Source organism: Podarcis bocagei, assembly GCF_964188305.1.
Source record: "Podarcis bocagei genome assembly, chromosome: 11".
Lineage (NCBI taxonomy): Eukaryota > Metazoa > Chordata > Lepidosauria > Squamata > Lacertidae > Podarcis > Podarcis bocagei.
In genome coordinates this window covers 1922168-1943370 of record NC_138136.1, presented here as the reverse complement: position 1 = coordinate 1943370, position 21203 = coordinate 1922168, and the positions used below count along the sequence as shown (strand labels likewise).

General features: G+C 44.1%; 1 protein-coding gene across 9 annotated transcripts in view; it reads left to right on the top strand.

Annotated features, from left to right (window-relative positions):
• The window catches only part of TRPM3 (transient receptor potential cation channel subfamily M member 3), a gene marked incomplete at its 5' end in the record, with an annotated part of 449010 nt that overhangs the window by 313256 nt on the left and 114551 nt on the right, over nucleotides 1–21203 (top strand). For 8 of the 9 annotated variants that reach the window (XM_081213521.1, XM_081213522.1, XM_081213517.1 and 5 more), the window contains 2 exons: nucleotides 8428–8599; nucleotides 19251–19425. In XM_081213521.1, the coding sequence (XP_081069647.1) occupies nucleotides 8428–8599; nucleotides 19251–19425 (347 nt within the window). Of the gene's footprint in view, nucleotides 1–8427; nucleotides 8600–19250; nucleotides 19635–21203 lie in introns of those variants that run through there. The other variant, XM_081213525.1, reaches the window with a different exon arrangement.

The window sequence follows — 21203 nt, the reverse complement described above, 5'->3', positions numbered from 1 at the left end:
CGACGTCGCGCGGCTCTCCCAGGGCTAGCGGACCACTGCGCTAATCCCGAAGTTTGGGGCGTGCGGAGCTGAGCGCGCCCCAAGCTTCTGGGTGCTGGCAAGGTCTCCGCTAGCCCTGGGAGAGCCCCGCGACGTCGCGCGGCTCTCCCAGGGCTAGCGGACCACTGCGCTAATCCCGAAGCTTGGGGCGTGCGGAGCTCAGCACGCCCCAAGCTTCTGGGTGCCGGCAAGGTCTCCGCTAGCCCTGGGAGAGCCCCGCGACGTCGCGCGGCTCTCCCAGGGCTAGCGGACCACTGCGCTAATCCCGAAGCTTGGGGCGTGCGGAGCTCAGCACGCCCCAAGCTTCTGGGTGCCGGCAAGGTCTCCGCTAGCCCTGGGAGAGCCCCGCGACGTCGCGCGGCTCTCCCAGGGCTAGCGGACCACTGCGCTAATCCCGAAGTTTGGGGCGTGCGGAGCTGAGCGCGCCCCAAGCTTCTGGGTGCTGGCAAGGTCTCCGCTAGCCCTGGGAGAGCCCCGCGACGTCGCGCGGCTCTCCCAGGGCTAGCGGACCACTGCGCTAATCCCGAAGCTTGGGGCGTGCGGAGCTCAGCACGCCCCAAGCTTCTGGGTGCCGGCAAGGTCTCCGCTAGCCCTGGGAGAGCCCCGCGACGTCGCACGGCTCTCCCAGGGCTAGCGGACCACTGCGCTAATCCCGAAGCTTGGGGCGTGCGGAGCTCAGCGCGCCCTAAGCTTCTGGGTGCTGGCAAGGTCTCCGCTAGCCCTGGGAGAGCCCCGCGACGTCGCGGGGCTCTCCCAGGGCTAGCGGAGACCTTGCCGGCGCCCAGAAGCTTGGGGCACGCTGAGCTCCGCACGCCCCAAGCTTCGGGATTAGCGCTCCGCTAGCCGTGTCTAGGCTGCGGATAGCAGCCTGCTTCCCGGAGCGTCGGGCGCCCTGAAAGCAGAGCTCCCGGCGCTTTGGGAACACATCCGCAGCATGGGGACCCTTGCAGGAGCTCCCCGCAAGCTTCCCCACGCTGCGGATAGCAGCCTGCCGCCCGGCGGGTGGGGCACCCTGAAGCAGAGCGCCCCTCGCGCCAGGCATACATCCGCAGCGTGGGGAGCCCTGCAGCAGTTCCCCACAAGGCTCCCCAAGCTGCGGATAGCAGCCTGCCGCCCGGCGGGTAGGGCGCCCTGAAGCAGAGCGCCCCGCGCGCTAGGCAGACATCAGCCAGCCCCACAAGCTCGGGGGACAGCAGGGAGGCGCAGCGCCACTATCCCGCTGTTCCTCGACCTGGTTCGGTTTCCCTGACCTGCTTTTGGGGGGGAAATAAAGGGAAAATTTTTTTCCTTTATTTCCCCCCAAAAAAACTAGGCGCGTCCTATGGTCCGGTGCGTCCAATCGTGCGAAAAATACGGTATATGGTTTCTGAAAAAAAGGCTTACATAACAAAATCAATTCAAAATACCATCCAGTTTACTTTTTTCTTTTCTTCCCCCTCCCTCCCCACTCCAGCCCCCCCCCCCCATTAGGCCTTCCTTCTTCATATCTTTATCCATGTACACAGTCTGTTCATTCGAGCTTGTATGTTAGGGTTGGCTTCCCCTCTTTCTATCCAGTTCCTGTAAAATGCCCATTTGTTTGTGATTCTTTGGCATTTATTTTCCCATCTATCCTCTGCCACTATCTGTGTGAATATTTCTCATTGTACTTATTCAAAAACATAATCATTCCATTTTTCCATATTCCATTTGGCCTTTTCTTTCCATCCCAAAGCAATAACTGGCATTCCAGCTAAAATCATAATCTTGTACAACTCTTGCTTATTACTTTTTACTTTGTTATTTCCCAATATTCCCGAAAATAACAAATCCCTATTAACTTCTATGTTTATTTGAAATAATCCAGAAATTACCTTTATAATCTTTTGTCAATATTCCTTAACCAGATTACATTCTGGTGGTCCAATATGGTTGAAGAACTAAGCTAATTGTGTCTCATGACTTGCCCTGGTCCATGGGGTCACGAAGATTCGGACACAACTAAACGACTAAACAACAACAACAACTTGCATGAATAGTCTGATTTAGGATCTTAAGCTGCTTTTACACCCACCCCACTTTGAGCTGCTCTTTCAGCAGTGTCTCCTCTTCAAATATTAGACATCTGTCAGTCAAAGTTCTTGCAACATGTTTGGGCACTGCTTTTAATGGCTGCAACAGTGATGCCTGCAAGTAAGTGATCTTTACTGCAAAACTGCTCCCTGATCTTTCTCTCTCTCTCTTTTTAAAATAATTTTTATTAACAGGCCAATCACATCACATTATCACATTGATTCCAAATTATACAGCCAAATTTTAAATTTTGTTGAGGCTACCCATACATCAAGCTCAGCTCGAGTCCAAAACAGCATCACTTATCTTACTGCATTAATTAGACAGTTCTCTCCAGTTTGATCCGGAAAGTCCTTTGTTACTTCTTTTCTCTTCTTGTTGTTATCATAAATTCCTTTCTTTGCAATCTCTGATGATTTTCACAAGCAGGGTAACAGGTGGCATTCTATGTGGATTTTGTACTTTTCCAAAAATCATATCGATCCGGGACAGCCTCTGTACAACGCTTCCATAAACAAAGTTAATCTCTGATCTGTCCTTTATTTTTCTCAGGCTTGCTAAATAACAAATGAGTCTGGGGGTTCCGTCAGGTCAGACTTACATTCCAACATTCCTTCTCTTTCAAACAATCCTGATTCTCCTCCCCCAGTCCTTCTTCCTCGGCAAACCTGTCATGGCGAGACCCCATTTTTTAACTGCGTCATAAAAATTTATTCCTTTCTCACCGTTCTGCAGTCTTCTTTCCTTATACTCCGTCCCACATAGTTCCTAAAATCCTGCCTATGATTCATAGAAACGCGACGATCTTGTTTCTATCTGGGGTGAAGGGTTATTAATATCACATCATGCAAAGAAAAAAAGAGTTTTTTCCTCCACCCCCCCCCCTTCGTTCCAAACATACAGTCTCCTTGTGGTAATTCATCAGAAGATTTACTTATCCATCCGTCACTCCTGGTCGCAGAGATCCATTAATCAGCAGTCTTATCTTCGAGCTTTACTTGATGTATGTGCTTTCAGCTTCGTTTCCAATCGTATGTTTCCAATTATAATTCCAGCTGAAGCAACCAGCACGTGCTAATTGGAATTGGTGTCAGGAAGGTCTGACTCCACCGAGGGCCTTTTGCCAAGTGTTCGGCACCCCCATCACTCGTTTCAGGGGGTGCATTGTGAACACCGCTGGCAGGGCAGAGCCCCCCGCATCCTGGGGGGCCATTAAGAAGGCTGCCTACTTCCCATAGCAGCCCCTTAGTACCTCATATGGGTCAGAGAGATGTTATTGTCGGCCATCTTCCAACGCGCCACCTGGTGGCCCCCCGCTCCCTGATCTTTCTCAGTTGACAGCTTCATAGTACCCACAAATGTAATCACAGGTCTTTGATGGTACAGCAGGGCCATGGGAAGAAATGGCAGAGCAGTGACTCCCATGATGGTACTGTAACTTTTAAAGATCACTTAAGAAGGCATAGTTCTGAAATCCCATGCATGCATGTTTGAGACTCAGTGGGACTTACTCCTAAGTAGATACACATAGGATCAGCCTGCATGTTATATCTCAGGTAATTTTAATATGTGGTACGTTCGGTGCATGTACCCGTTGAAATCTAGTTTTTTACAACATCAGGTTTGAATGTGCTTTCAGACATAATTTTTCAAATCTATCTGGTACTATAAATGTCATCATTGTGATTCCTTTCCATTGTGGTTTTGAGTGTTGTCTGAGGATAATAGTTGGAAGCAATATCACCATTCAACTAGAAAGTGAAAACAATATGTGAGTTACAAGAAGCCATAGAAAAACAAGACTGGATCTGCTAGTAGCTATTTTTTTCCTGTAAACAACCATAATAAAAAAATCTTACTCAGCCTTCTTATGTTCTTGGAAGTAAAATATACTTCAGATTTGGGATGCTTCTGTTAGACTGATAAAACAGTTATCAAAATTGAACTTTGGTCCAACAATATTTATTATTATTAACAACAACAACAATAATACCCCACCCATCTGGCTGGGTTTCCCCAGCCACTCTGTGCGGCTCACAACAGAATATTAAAAATAGAATTGGGGAGGGGCCACTAGGTGCGCATCGGAAGATGGCTGACAATAACATCTCTCCGACCCACGGGAGGTAATTAGGAGGCTGTGATGGGAGTAAAAAGCCTCCCTACCCCCCCCAAGGTTGTGGGGAGGGCTGCCCTTGCCTGCTGTGCCCTATACCACCCCCAAATTTGTGGGGATGGGGGCACTAGGCAGAATGCCCTCCTGTGGATTTCGGTGCTCCTGGACACTGTCTCTGATCCGCGCCGCTAGCTGCAAGAACTTCAAAAGGAACAATTAGGAAGAAGCGAATGCACATATTTCAAGGAAGGAGGGGGAGTAAAGACTGCTAACTGAAGAGTTCTCTGATAAACAAGACGAGTCGGAGGAACAAGCATCAATCATGAGAAGATATGCCAAGACTCGGTATGGCAAAGGGACTGGATGGGGGAGGGGAAAAAACTTTCTTCCCTCTGTGTGATTAAACAAGAAAACCCCCCCCCCCACAAGTCAGAAATGCCGTTTTAATGACTTAAGCTGTGGATTTAAGACTGTGTGGAAATAAACTTTCTAACCAAAGCATGTTTTAAGAAAGTGTGAAAAGTTTAAGAGCTTTGGAATGACACAGTTAAAAATACCATCGCCATGTTGGCAAGCTCTGTCGGAGGACTTGAGTCTGGGAGGAGGAAAAGAGCTGTTTTTATATTGTGGGTGAGACTCCTCAGTGGGACTTAAGAACGACAGATCCTGAGATTAATGATGGAAAGAGCGATGTTATTTATGAAAGTGATGATATATGGAAACCATCTCGATATGAGGATTGGACGAACGGAAAAATCCACACAGGTTATAATTGGTGCTTATCTGCTTAAGGAGATTATCAGAAGAGATCATAAAGAAAAAAAGAAAAAATATACGAACAAGATGAGATGTGGAAACAGCAAGATAAGACTGGATAGAATTATGAACTTTATTTGGACTGATTTGGATATGAACACAGTAGCAAGAAGATGATCGGAATCCCCCTTCGAAACTTGAAATATCGGTCCCCTCAACAAAAATTTAAAATTCGGCTTTGTAATTCGGAATTTATGTGATTTGACTTTATTTTATTTGATTGGTCAGTTAATAAAAAATATTTTTTTAAAAAATAATAATATTAAAAATAGAATCAAACATTAAGAAGTTCCTTAAACAGGGCTGCCTTCAGATGTCTTCTAAAAGTCAGATAGTTTTTTATTTCCTTGACACCAGACCTGCACCTCCATGGACAGCTGTGAGTCCAAAATGACTTCCAGGCTGCGCACCTTATCCTTCAGAGGCACAGTTACGCCGTTCAGGACCAGGGAGTCCTCCACACCTGTCCACCCCCTGTCCCCCAGAAACAGTACTTCTGTCTTGTCAGGATTCAACCTCAATCTGTTAGCTGCCATCCATCCTCCAACTGCCCCCAGACACTCACACAGGACCTTTACTGCCTTCACTGGTTCTGATTTAAAAGAGCTGGGTATCATCCGCATACTGATGAACACCCAGCCCAAACCCCCTGGTGATCTCTGCAAGCGGCTAAATATAGATGTTAAAAAGCATGGGGGAAAGGACAGAACCCTGAGGCATCCCCACAAGTGAGAGCCCAGGGGTCTGAACACCACTTTCTGGACACGGCCCGGAATGAAGGAGCAGAACCACTGTATAACAGTGCCCCCAGCTCCCAGCCCCACTAGACCAGGGGTCAGCAACCTTTTTCAGCCATGGGCCAGTCCACTGTCCCTCAGACCATGTGGTGGGCTGGACTATATTTTGAAAAAAAAGAAGAAAAAAGAACGAATTCCTATGCTCCACAAATAACCCAGAGATGCATTTTAAATAAAAGAACACATTCTACTCATGTAAAAACACACTGATTCCTGGACTGTCCACAGGCTGGATTGAGAAGGCAATAGGGGCACATCTGGCCCCCAGGCCTTAGGTTGCCTACCCCTGCTCCAGATGGATGTTGTGGTCAATGGTATCAAAGGCCACAGAGAGATCCAGCAGAACTAGGAAACAGCTTTCACCTTTGTCCCTTGCCCGCCAGAGATCATCGACCAGTGCAACCAAAGCAGTTTCAGTCCCATGATGAGGCCTAAATCATGACTGGCAGGGATCCAAATGGTCCGCATCCTCCAGGCGTGCCTGGAGTTGTTCAGCAACCACTCGCTCAATCACCTTGCCCAAGAATGGAAGATTTGAGACTGGGTGATAGTTTGCTATATTGGCCGGGTCTAAAGATTTTTTTTAAGAAGCGGTTTAATAACAGAGAGAAGCATTCACCACCCCACGAAGCCCATCACCCAGCCCTTCCCAGCTCACTTTTATGAGCCAGGATGGGCAAGGATCAAGGAGACAGGTGGTCGGTTTCACTCGTCCAAGCAGCCTGTCCACATCCTCGGAGGTAACAGATTGGAATTGATCCCACGCAGCTTGACTAGACCAGGAATCTGGCACCCTTCCGCCCCAGCCCTGCTCCCACGGTGGCGTCTACCTCTTTTCAAATCTCAGCAACTTTATCTGCAAAAAAACTTTGCAAAATCATTGCAGAAGATCTTGGGACCCTTACCGTACCCTTGATGGCACTGCTGAAGGTGAAGCTGAAGGTGAAGAAAGTCGTATTTGCCATCACTATCGCCACTTGGTAGGCTCAACGTTGAGCTCTAATCTGTGTCTGGTCCCATTCAGAATGAGTTTTCCACCACTGGCGCTCTAGCCATCTCAGCTATTGTTTCCTTGCCCTCAGCCCTGGAGAAAACCACAGGGCTGTCCAGGCTCCATGTAATTGGAGAGGGCGCTTCGGAGCCAGACAGTCCATAGCCCTGGTTAACTCCACATTCCAGCGGGCCACCAGGGATGCAGCTGAAAGGCCATCAACATGGGATAAAGAATCCCCTACCACTCTCTGGAAGCCATTTGGATGCATTAAGTGGTGGAGGCGGACCATCCGAATTCATCCCACCTCCCTGCAGAGGGGAAGGGTCACGGAGAAGTCCAATTGCACAAAGAAGTGTTCCAACCATGACACTTCTTTTGTTTCACTTTTACTTAGCGTCAAATCATCCACATCCATAGAGGTGAACACCAGGTCTAAGGTATGTCCGTGACTATGAGTTGGTATTCGGGTATTCAGGGACACCCCCACTGAGGCCATGTTTTCCACAAAGTCTCAAGCGGCCCCTTGTAAGGTCGTGTTGGCGTGGAAAATACCCCAGGGCAACCAAACTAGGTGTCTCCAGGAGAACATCTGTCATGACCTGAAGCAGCTCAGGCAGGGAATCCAAGGTGCAGTGGTGGGGTTGGTATACCAAAAGGAATCCTGTACTGCCCCTATTGCCCAACTTCCAGAACATGCACTCAGAGAACTGGGTCTTCCCAGTAGGACACCTGGTGCAAATTAATGACTTCCTAAAAATCACTGCAGCCCCTCCCCCCGCCCACATGACCTGGGTTGCTGTGTGTAAGAGAAACCTGGTGGACAAGCAGTGGCAAGAACAGACCCATCTGCTTCATCCAACCAAGTCTCTGTCACACATGCCAGGTCAAGTCCTTCATCCACGATCAAGTCATGGATGGCAGTGGTCTTATGAATCATTGACCTGGCATTGCACAGCAGCACCTTCAGGTCATGTGGGCCTCCCTTGCTGATTCCAGTATCCATCTGATGAAGACCAGACCCGGAAGCAGGGATAGTCCTCAATATTGAACATGTAGGAGCTAATGTGGTAAAAGAAAAAGAAATAATCTCACTGTGTTTCTCATAATTGAAGTGCAACAGTTATTAGGGCAACATTATGAACTAAGGCAAACAATTCAGAGAGAAGCAGTTAGTAAGAGGGGCACTGACCACAAGACTCAGTTTGAACCCCCTCTTGAGCAGTTTGGAAAACACCTTGCCTTGATCTGACGTAGGGAGGGATAGATATTGTCTTTTTCTAGTCTGTGTCCATTTCACATGTGTTTATTCATAAGTTCATTCCATAATTAAATATAATATTACTGCAGGTCAACAAATGAATAATGGAAGTGCTGATATTTCTAACATGATATGTTAGCGTAGCAGTGGATCTCATATGTACAGGTCCAAATTTCCAAATGTCTTTAAAAACTCTTTTTATTTTGAGAAAACAAATATTCATATATTGAATTTTGCAAGTACTGGCAAAAATTGTTTCAGCAACTTGTTACCAGCGAATTACCTCTAGAACATCCTTTATCCGGAATTTCAAACCATGGTTGCATTCTCTGCTTTCCCCCCCTCTGATATACAGGTGGTACGGCCATACCAAACAATGTCCAATCCAATGAGTAAGCTGACGGTACTCAACAGTATGCACTCTCACTTTATACTGGCTGATAATGGGACCACAGGAAAATATGGTGCGGAAGTGAAACTTCGCAGACAGTTGGAAAAGCACATCTCACTCCAGAAGATAAATACAAGTAAGCAGCCTGCTTTCTACATTGTTCTATAACTGTGCACTGGGATATATCTGTTCCATCATCATCAGGCCTCAGTAAAGAGTTTCATTAGGATCAGGCCACAATATTGTACAGGCAGGTTCACAATCAAAATTCTAAACGACAATCCAAAGAGCCGAGGGAAAGTTTAGCAGATGATAGGGTGGGGAAGGTGATTTTGCTATGCGTATCTAAAAGCTAGAAGCATCTTGGCAGGAGAAGATTGGCAAGCAATGGTAAACAACTGAAAAACAAGGCAGAATGTGACAATGCCCAGGATCCAAAAAGACTATGGAAATGATCAAGCTGTTCTTTTCCAGCTTCAGGTCACTTTGTGAAGTACCCAGATTTAGGAATCTACTTGTCATGAGGTGAAAAGACAGGCCTCACCAGTGAAGGCATCCTTCCATGCCTTCTGCTTGCTGGCTGGTGCTCTGTTTCAGGCAGCCATACTTCAAAGGAAAAGGAAAGGCCGGAGTGTGCCTTCTTACTGCTGTATCGGTGTGGTCTTTGAATGGTCTGGGAAAGCCAGGTCACTCTTTCCCTTGGCTAGGAATGTTAGACAGCCCACTAGGCCCTTTCAGTCACCCACCCCACCCTGTAAGTCTTGCTGTCACCTGTTCCGTCAGCAAGAATTAATGTTTGTTTCCCACCAATAATATATAAAACAAGAACTGTTGGACTTTCAGGACTTGACCCAGTTTCAGCTGAGCCAGGATGGAGGACTTGCCCTGCTGGTGGCCATCTGCCATGCATGCTTTAGCTGTGATGCTTTAGCATTGCAGGGGTTGGACTAGATGACCCTTGGGTCCCTTCCAACTCTAAGATTCTATGAGAGACTTCAGCCAGGAAAGCTCAGCCAGAGATCCATCTTCTCGAAGCTCCACTCCTTCCAGCAAGCCTTGAGTTTGGTTTGCCCACAAACTCATGCTGGGTTTAAAGGGAATTGGGCCCTGACTTTTATACCCCATATAAAGTTTTCGGAGTGGTTTACAAATAGACAAGAAAAGACAGTTCAAATAAACAATTAAACATAAAACTGTAAATCAAAAACATACATAAATACAACAGAAACTAAAGTCACTCCAAAGTTAAGCACACATTTAAAAACTAAGATGCTCTGGCTACATAAGCTTCCAGTTACAGTAGCTGCAGTCTGCCTCTTCTAGTTTTTGCAAAATACTTCTCACTATCTCAGAACTGCTTCTTAACCCTATGGTTGTCACAGTACTCCAAAGAGGTAGTTGCTAAGGGTGATAGGAGTTCTTTCCTGACTCCCCTTCCCTTCCCTGATTAGACCAGGAGATAAATTGTGTTCTCTTGTGGTTGTTGGGCAAATAGAACACTGGGGGCTTTGGGGGGACAGTACTCAGCAGTATAGAGTACTGATGCCTCTTTTTTGCTGCCCATGAAACCCATTTCATGCTGCACTGCACATGTATCAAGAAATGAATACCAGCACCTCATTTATTTCTCAAAAGGGGAACACACTTCTGTTTAGTTTTGCTGTCATGTATTTTCTTGTGGCTCTTAAAAGCTACTGGGAGCTGAAGTGATCCTCCTTTTTGCTTTTCTCCTGCCTGTTGTAAAAGATGGAATACGGAAAGAAAACAACCAGTAGTGTCATCCAGGTTTACTTTATTTGATAATCATGGGAGAAATGAAATGGTAATATTCTCCAGCTTCCACTTCCTCACCCACAGGGGCAATAGAGCAACTTTGGGGCCTGTCAGGCAGTAAAGTGTTTCATCTGTGACCTACAGGAATCACCTGCATTTTTGTATTACTTTGTATTATTACGATGATGTGACAGTTTATAACATAGGGCGCTTCTTCTATGTACCTTTCACTTCTCTTCCTGCCTCTGATAATCTCAGCTATTGTCTTTGAAAACTCTGATAAACTAGATTATTGTCTGAAATCTCACACTACTCTAAACCAGTTAGTTTCCCAAGTGTGAGGTATTCTTTTTGCTGCCAACGGTCTGAACTGGCTTTTCATGATACTGCCTGCTCCAATGCCATTTTCATATTGCCAAAGGCACTGAGAGGGATTTAATGGCCAGGTGTGCCACATCAGACAAAATTATGTCACCTCTCCCACCATCACTTGCTGCTACCTCTATATTGATTTTTGTGTGTAAATTTGCCTACTGTGGTCTCAATGTGGGTGGAATCTCTGCCATTTCAGTATTTCCTCCCAATGTTAGAGAGCAGATATTGCTTGATTGGGTGAAAATACTTTAGATCTTGACATGGGACATTTGGAAGATGTACAGCTGGGGAGCCACTGCTAAGAGTGAATGTGACACTTCTGCACATTGCGTTCTGGCATGTACTATATTCAGTACTTTTGAAAATTGGAATGAATCCACTTTGTTTCCTAGAGTATGACACTGCTGATTCATTACTCTTTTCTCATTTCTGAATAGGCTTGGCTGAATTTACATTCCTCATATTGCACTTATTCTTGAAAGATGATAATATTACATACTGCAAGTATATATTCTATCTTAGCTTGATATGCCTGATTTCACAGACTATTTCACAGCCAAATAAATGTATTATCAACAGACCATCTATAGAGAATTCCATGCTAAAACTAAACCAGCCATGGTGCCTTTATTACTAAAGTTGTCTGGTCTTGACTACTGACCTTCAAAATGATGTGTTACGCCACTCAAATACTCTCTGTAATGCGCTTTCTGAAGTGAGACGTTCTAATATCTACTTTGCTTACAATGCATAACATGTTAAAACATTGCTCTTGTGCTGAGAAAATATTCAAGCAAGCAAGAAAAAAACATTTGACTGGATCTCTGTCCCCTTTGAGTAGATCAGGGAAATTTATTTTTGTGTCAGAGGTGGAGGGATCATCATTTGCATTCTCAGCCACAGTGTGAGCTTCAGACCAGAGATCAGGTAATGTGAGACTGCAAACTGTAGGCACCATGGTTCTGCCGCCACTGTTGGAGCCAGGAGGCCTCTGAATGCCACTTAGTTGGGAGAGTGCTATTGCATCCACCTTCTGCCTGCAGGCTTCCCATGGGCATCTAGTTGACTGCTGTGAGAACAGGATGCTGGGCTAAGTGGGTCTTTGGCTTGATCCAGCAGGACAGTTTCATGTTCTCATGTTCTATCCTGGCAAGGCTCAGAAAAAAGTATCTGCAGCAATCACTGCACCCCACAGGATGGGGACCAGGCTGAGTGGCTGCAGAAACTTGGCTAGGAACTACTTAGTCCTTTGATGAATCGTGGCCTTTCCTGTGTTTGGGAATCTGAAAATAAGACGTGGGTGAGAGCAAGTCAGTGCATTTTGCTTATAGGACTGTAGCCGGTGTTTTCTGTTTGGTAGCACAAAGACTATTGTGCTAGTGGACAAGTGGGTTTTAATGCTGCACAACAGGAATCCAGTGCAACTGTTATGCTTGCAGAAACTCACTGCAAAACAGATTGTGCAATCTATTGTGTAGCAAAGTCACCAGCAGCCTGCTTATGCATTTTTGTGCACAACAGAGTTCTGCTGATGTATACCACTAAGTGACTTTAACATAGTGCTACATTGGATACATACAACCCATAGTCTCCCCCCCCCCCAATTACCAGCTGGTTGAATACTTGTTACTTTCTCACCTAAATCTAATTAATATTTCTCACTATGTCAAATTTGCTTGAGAATTTCCACTGAACCACTCTGGGCACACAGACAGTAGCAGTGTGGAGCAAGGTGGGTCTTATTGGGAGATCAGAAGAGCTTTGCAAGTTGCATCTAAGATGAGCTGAGTGTCAGGGTGGGTGAGAGAACAGAATCCTTAAATCTGAAATCTTGTGTAGATCATCCTGTTCCTAATAAAAAACAATACATAAACTATATACTTTGTAATAATATCACAGTATCATACACGTTCATGTTATTTTGCAAAGTGTTATTTTGAACTTATAACTAGATAATTGCTTCCAGGGACAAATTCTGTATGGTGAACTTGCTTGTTAGTCACATTTCCTTTTAATTGTGAACACTGTTCCTAAATCAGAATCATAGGCTACAGACGTTATCGTTTGACTTTCTTTAGAACCAGTGATCCAGAGACCTGACTAAATAACTTCGTTGTGTCTGGGTTTTGCATCTGTTTCCGAAGTAAGCTTGGAATGAACTAATCTTGTTTAAATATAAAATCAGTAAGGGATGTTTGTTTGCTGCTGATCTTTTATCAAGTTTTTGCTTGATGATCACTGTCAGTTAAAAGTAACTGATTTTTTTATTATTATTGTAAAAGCAAGGAAATTCTACAAATTAGGAAGTATCTGCATGAAAATATGAACACTATTCTGCTCTATTAGCAAATGCATTTCTTACATTTGAGGGCCTTTCTCCCCAACTTGATTTTTACATGGATCATTTTATTCCTTTTGTATGAGTCTTTGGAGTAGGCTGCCCAGGGACTCCTGAGCTGTTTAGCTGACCTGGGTGAATTACCATTTTGCATGTGTGCGTATTGGGTGTGCACACCCATCCGCTTCATGTATTATCACACTCTCTGCAAATGGCACATGGTGATAATGTGCGACTCTGTCAATGAAGATCAAAATGCTCTCAGCTGTGTTCCCTGGAATGCAGGAGATATCACCTAGCCAACAAGGTAGATCTTTCCAAATGATGTGCATTGTATTCCCCCCCCCCCCCCCAGACTTTTGCATAGCTGAGTCAGTAGTTTCTTGGAATGCTGGCTCCCCACTTTGTCTCTATAGTTTGGTGAGCCCTGCAAATGGATTCCCCGTAATTCCCACTTCTGCGCCATGGCTGAGGAATCCCCTTTGAGCTTGGTTAGGAGCATGGTTAGCCCCCACAGACTGGTGCCCCCTTTTAAGTGAATGGGGAAGGCACATCACTCTACTTTGGGGGTGCTATTTTGATGAAAATGTTGTGCTCTGGGGTGGCCTAAATCCTACTAGATGGGATCTCTCCATAGACTGTCATGTGACTCTTAGCAAATAGCACTCTAGCTTCTGGGGGTCTTGGCCATTTTCAGTCCCTCCTCTCACCTCCAGAATCATGGATGAGGGTCTAACAGCATCAAAAATTAATATCCCTTGTATGTTAGAAGAAAGATAACTGACATCCAGAATTGCAGAGATAATAATAGAAAAGAGGACAAATAACAAGTTTACATACTTTACTCTGATGTTTCAGGAAGCTGTGCTATTTTTTGCTTTAGTCCTTTTGTCACCCTGCATTTTTCCTTTACAAAGCAATGTTTGAATCCTGATTACCAGAGCTGGCCTTTGATATTGGAAAACTGGCTTCCTATGGATATGTTAAATCACGTCATCAGGGATACAATATTTAAATGAGACCGAGCAGCTGCTCTTTGGCATTTAGAGCAAACTTGGCAGTGATGTGCCCAGTAATTGCAGAGATCTATGCACCAGAGTACAAAACATTCACACAAAATTATCTGATTGCAGGGTGATATAACTCCATGGCAATATTAGTGAAATGTTCTTATTTAGCCCATTATATAGTGGCAGACACATTCTCCACCCCCAGCACCAAGCAGACTTTTGATTGCTCAGCAGTTCTTAAGACCAAACTGTTAATTATGTTAGTATTTATAATAGCTATTTCTTTTTTACACTTACATTAATTTCTTGCTTTGTAGAAAGATCAAGCAAGAACTACAAAGAACTGGGAAGTGTATAGGTGTAAGTCTCTGTGGGAATAAAATTGTGGATCATAACTTTTAGTACCTAACCTAATCATCATAAATCAGAAACCAACCAGCAGCCGTGCACTTTCCTGTGTGAATGCTGTTCTTTGTTCTCTGTAGAAAGCAGCTATTACATTTCTCTTTAGAACAGCTGGTGGAACACAGTAAGCCTGCTGAGAAAATAGAGAACAAATAGTACCTTCTAAATAATTTTTTAAGCGTTGTCTTCATAAGTTTGTGATGTAAAAGGAAGATAAGGGAACAAAGTAACCTTGAAACATTTGAAACAGTTGAACTGTTGTGTGAAAAATAAAAGTACTTCCACCTGCAGCTGGTTAGTGTCAAACTATCCATCTTATTATTACTAATTGGCTAGGGCAACATCTGCCACTCAGTGTTTCATAGTGATGGACCTCAAGACAGACTACCCCATGACTAAAAAATCCTTGATGAATGTCTGTTCAATCTTTTATTGAAAAACATCCAACAACAACAAAAGCAGTTCCATAATATTCCAAGACACCACCATTTCTTGAAACCTTGCAAAATTAATATATTTGTGAGAGGAGTTGCATGTTTTTTTCATGATGCACCCTATGTGAAACCGTGGTCATGTTAATAAAGCTGCATGCTGCCATTTCATGACTGGCAAATTGTCCTGGAAATGATGGAGCATGTCTGTAATCAGGGCTATGTCAACTCCACGATTCCATAATCCATATCACAATACACATGCAGAATTTGGTACTGGGCACAGGATTCGACATCCTGAAACTTAAAACCTTTCCTTCTAAAGGTTTGTAGCTCCCAAAACACCGAAAGTGTCTGGGCACACTTAGGACCTTAGGAGGCAGAAGGCAGAAGGGCTTCAAATGCCCTGGCGTAGTTGTTTTGCCTTTCCCAAGACCAGCAAAAAAAACCACCAGAATATATGAGATAACATTAAGGAGAAGTGTGCAAAGTTGTTCAAGCCACATAATTCTAGCACAGGTTGCAGAATTCAGCTTGTCAGAGTGCAGAGTTCAGGTTGCTTTCATGTAGCTCTTTTAAGTAGATACAGCCCTAATAAGCAATAAGTAGCATAAGTGCATGTTTCAGCTAGGTTTTGTTGGGCGAATTTTGTTTTCTTTCAAATGTTGCCATCCACTGAAGTCACAGAGGGAAGATTGGTTTACTTTATTAGAACTGTTTCAAATTATGGGGTCTGAATAATTTAGACTATTGCATTGAGTCAAGCAGACAGTAGAAAAGGCCAAGGTGACTACGGATTAGTTCAAAAAGTATAATCCAAAATGACCTTTTATGCTCCATATGCAACCAACTCCTCCATATAAGTAAGTATATTGATGTAAATAATGGGCACTGGTTTGCCAAAGCCAAGTGCTTACCATCAATATATGGTATTTTGCAGTCCAGTTCAGGTAGACAATAAGCTAAGCTTATTTTTTATGATTGAGGGTTAAAGTGAACTGGAGAAGAATGTAGGGTAGGTTCAGGTTGAGTGGCAACTTCTAGCCCTGTAAAGTGTCTGCAGTACCTCTTCATGTGACTCGTGGGCTTCCCTTTGTCATCCTATGCCTGAGAATATATGAAGGGGGCTGGGAAGGCAAAGGGACGTTCAGCTGTCATCACCAGCATCTTCTCTGACCATTGCACCTTCATCAAATACATTGGATGCTCATTGACTGATGTCCTGATCTTCCTTCCACAATATCTTCAGTATTTAATGCATTTCTGTGCCCTCGGGTGGTCCCTGGATGTGTGGCGTGGATCTGAATCCAGGCAATGAACCAATAACAGACAGGCAGAGAGATTATGTGACCTATCAGCAACAGGATCATGCAGCTTTAAAGATCTTCCTCTCCAGTTGGCTAAGCTGATAAACTTCAGCTACTCAGGGAATCCCTGCTACACCCAGAACCTCACCTTGCTGTCCCACCAGAGTTACTCCTGGGATCACGGGTTCCTTTTGGAACTGGCTATTTGTATGGTATCATTCTGATAATACATTTACAGAGTATTTTAAATGCAGCCGTGCCACAGAAAATATAATGCATTTGCTGATCTGGGGAAAACGTCCTTTGTCTACCATGCTGCTCTTTGATTTTAGTCATATCAACACCCCACCATAGCTCCCCATGCTCAGAACCACTGTGATTGGGGCCACACCTGCTCTCCCCAGGCACACCTTACATCCCTTAATTAAAACAAAAACAAAAAACACCAAATTTAAAAGGACATAAAAAGCAGGTGAAAACAGTTTAAAACATTTTAAACAATTAGGGCAATAAATCAGCTACAGAAACCCCTAAACAATACCCCAACCCAAGTGTCTGTTCAGCAGCCTTAGCTGTAGAAAAGGCCTGCAAGGCAGGGAGCAGTTCCCCCAGGACTCACTGCCTAGAAGGTCCAAGTTTTAAACTGCCTAATTGAAACCAGCTTATTCCTGAATCTTTTGGCCCATTGCCTATAGTCCCAGACCACTTAAGTCCAACTCAAACTCCAGCAAGCAGTCAGCCAATCCTTAAAAGTAAGCTTGATTTCTAAAATAATGTTTCTGGGCCATTTCATCCCATTCTACAGAGTATCTCGGAACCTGAGCCTCTCTGAGGCATCTCCGACGCATTCCTCGTTTAATGATACACAACTGCTCAGAGGTCTAGCAAAAATGGGTAGGCTTTACAGTGCCATTTATAGGCTATTGTTAGCTTTAGCGTCTGCCATAGGGTTTTTCTGCAGTAACATAATAGAGGACCGTGGTTTGTCACAATGTTTGCTTCAGGGCAAAAATTGGGAATCCAGAGGATGGGGATTCCTTCCCTTCAGCATTCTGATTCTTGGTAGAAACAGGCCCAGAACGGCTGTGATATCTGCTGCTGCCTTAGGCTGGCAATAGGGAGTAGCCAGAAAGTGTTTGGCTGTCTCCCTTTTTGCATAGCATGCAATTGTGTAACTGTGTTTAAACAGACTTCACTTCCTCTAACTGTGGGAACAACTCTTCCTTTAGAAAAACAAAATGCGCACAAACACACCTGCAAACTCCTTGGTGACTCATAGAATCATAGAATCATAGAGTTGGAAGAGACCACAAGGGCCATAGAGTCCAACCCCCTGCCAAGCAGGAGACACCATCAGAGCACTCCTGACATATGGTTGTCAAGCCTCTGCTTAAAGACCTCCAAAGAAGGAGACTCCACCACACTCCTTGGCAGCAAATTCCACTGTCGAACAGCTCTTACTGTCAGGAAGTTCTTCCTAATGTTTAGATGGAATCTTCTTTCTTGTAGTTTGGATCCATTGCTCCATGTCCGCTTCTCTGGAGCAGCAGAAAACAACCTTTCTCCCTCCTCTATGTGACATCCTTCTATATATTTGAACATGGCTATCATATCACCCCTTAACCTCCTCTTCTCCAGGCTAAACATGCCCAGCTCCCTTAGCCGTTCCTCATAAGGCCTCATGACTCCTTTGTCACTCTGAGGGCTACCCGGGGAGCCAAGCTGCCAGATGCCCCTGGGGCAGAAGCCCTGCAAATGCTGCTGTCAACACTGCCATTAATGTGCCCTGCAGAAGTGCAAACTGAATACCTGGGAGCTGAAGCATATCAAGAAATAGGAGCCTCATGACAAGATTTAATTGCAAATGACTTTTGGTTGGAGGAAGGGAAGCATCCTGGTCTCAGTACTATACAAATTATAAGGCTCCTAATACAATGCATGCAAAAGCACAGAAATTCACAGAGGCAAATAAGTGGAACTAAAAGTCAGAAGGGTCTGTAATGAAAGATCATGGCAAGAAAAATACTTTTTGGGAAAGAAGATTTCGCTGCATCCACAGTGACATTCTATGCTCCTCACTTCAAGCGGCACTTTGGAAATAGAATAGAATAGAATAGAATAGAATAGAATAGAATAGAATAGAATAGAATAGAATCATAGAATCATAGAATCATAGAATCATAGAATCATAGAATCATAGAGTTGGAAGAGACCACAAGGGCCATCGAGTCCAACCCCCTGCCAAGCAGGAAACAAAAGAATAGAATAGAATAGAATAGAATAGAATAGAATAGAATAGAATAGAATAGAATAGAATAAAGAGACGCTATTACTATGGAATGTTTTTGTATAAGAGGCAAACATTTCAGTTCGCCTTCAGAATTTCATGTTTCTGAATAATTGTCTTGCTTACATACTTCAAAAGACATGCAGCAATAAAACTGCTAGCACATTTGCAAAGCTAAGCAGACATGGGCTGCCCTAACTTAGCAGGGCCAGTACTTCTGAAGTGTCTAGAAACCAGGACTCCTGAACCAGGGGGCCACCCGGGTCCTCATACCTATAGCAACTTTTACATAAATTGTACTTAATATATTAATATTTAAGATGGTGCAGATAATTGTGTTGTTCCATGTGAAAACTGAGTCCCTAAATATCTAAACTCCTTAATTTAAGAAAAAAACAGTCTCAAAGTTGTAGTGAAATTCTAAATACACATTATGAAACACACAAGTCTGCTGCTGAAAGGATCATCCCCATCCAGATCTTTCCATCGTCCACTCTCTTGCAATTGTGGTTGCCCAGTGACAGCCAAGAGAGCAGCAGGGGAAGGAGCAGGGAACATGCGTGACATCACGACACCATCTATTAATACATGTTAGAGGGGGAGATTATTTTTCCCAGAGATGCTGTGTGTGGATATGGCCGAATTCCACCCTAGTGACTGTGGAGGAATTCATTATACCATCCTTTGCAAAGTCTCCTCCTCAGCATGTAATCTGGAGTCTAATACAGATGGATAGGATGGTCACATAATGCTACTTTGTCTTAATTGTGTAGTCCATCATTTCAGTTTGTTTCCTTCTTTTTCTCTATTTTCTTTGATTTGCTGGCTTTGTTTTTCTTTTGTTTGTTTGTTTCTCTGCAGGGATTGGCCAAGGTGTCCCAGTGGTGGCTCTCATTGTGGAAGGAGGACCCAACGTAATTTCCATCGTCCTTGAATATTTACGTGACACTCCTCCAGTTCCTGTTGTAGTTTGTGATGGCAGTGGGCGGGCATCTGACATCCTGGCATTTGGTCACAAGTACTCCGAAGAAGGAGGGTGAGTCACTTGCCAGAATACTTTGTTAAGATAAATCCTTCTTTGGAATCATTTGCATTCTGATGTTGATTTATTTCAGTAACAGCAGAAGTATTAATTGGGGATAAACATTATAGCTGATGATTAATGGCCAATACCACCTATTAATATAACCCATAATTCCACAATCACTTAAGTGAAGACGCCAATATCATGCATGCATTTATTTTCTTCTGCCTGACTGGAGGTTTAACTGTAGCTGGCAGGTTAGAACTACTGCTTGAATCATAGAATCATAGAGTTGGAAGAGACCACAAGGGCCATCGAGTCCAACCCCCTGCCAAGTAGGAAACACTATCAGAGCACTCCTGACATATGGTTGTCAAGCCTCTGCTTAAAGACCTCCAAAGAAGGAGACTCCACCACACTCCTTGGCAGCAAATTCCACTGGTGAACAGCTCTTACTGTCAGGAAGTTCTTCCTAATGTTTAGGTGGAATCTTCTTTCTTGTAGTTTGGATCCATTGCTCCGTGTCCGCTTCTCTGGAGCAGCAGAAAACAACCTCTCTCCCTCCTCTATATGACATCCTTTTATATATTTGAACATGGCTATCATATCACCCCTTAACCTCCTCTTCTCCAGGCTAAACATGCCCAGCTCCCTTAGCCGTTCCTCATAAGGCATCATTTCCAGGCCTTTGACCATTTTGGTTGCCCTCCTCTGGACACGTTCCAGTTTGTCAGTGTCCTTCTTGAACTGTGGTGCCCAGAACTGGACACAGTACTCCAGGTGAGGTCTGACCAGAGCAGAATACAGTGGCACTATTACTTCCCTTGATCTAGATGCTATACTCCTATTGATGCTGCCCAGAATTGCATTGGCTTTTTTAGTTGCCGCGTCACACTGTTGGCTCATGTCAAGTTTGTGGTCAACCAAGACTCCTAGATCCTTTTCACATGTACTGCTCTCAAGCCAGGCCGTTTTCACACAGAAAGTCATCCTTTTACATTATTTGATATAATACTTCTTGCTGACCATTCCCATAGAGTACACATGTTGCTTTTGTGGTTCTGGTAACTGGGTTATTAAGGACTGCTGATATTCCTGTAGGTCAGCTACCTCCCTTATTGCCCCACTCTACTGCTCTGTGGAGCCAAATGCAATACAGTCTTTCTCTATTTACTAGCAAATACTGCATTTTTATGTGAGTGTTTCTCTTCATACTGTTCAAGGTGTTGCAATGGGATATATCCAGTTCTGTAATTAAGATGGCCAAAGGCCAAACCTTTGCTCTAGAAACACTAAAGAGATGTCCTGCAGAGTTAAACAGGACAGTGTATGCTAATCCCCTGAGACCTCTGGTGACTGTGGTGCAGAAACTCCCAAGTAGGATTATTGCCAGCAAGCGTTGAATGCTGTGCTTTCTGTGAACAAAAAATAGTATAATATATTGAGCACCAGTTCAGGGTGTTCTCCTTCTGTTCTTCCTCACCAATCTAATAGTTTTGCTCTGTTCATTAGCCAAGTCCATCTTCATTGTCATCTCCTTCATGAAAATGCCCTCAGGTGTCCAGAATGCATGCCTACCTTTGCAGTGCTTTTATCACTAAGAAAAGCAATGACACAAAAAGCAAATGAAACCTTTGTTTGTCTAGAATGATAATAAAACCAGACTTTTAGGCACAGATTCTTGAAAATATTTTTTTCTCAGAGCTAGCCTTTTACTTTCCAGTTGTGCTTTTCCACTTCATTTGAACATCTCCTATAATTCCATCTATGTCCATTCAAGAAAACGTTTG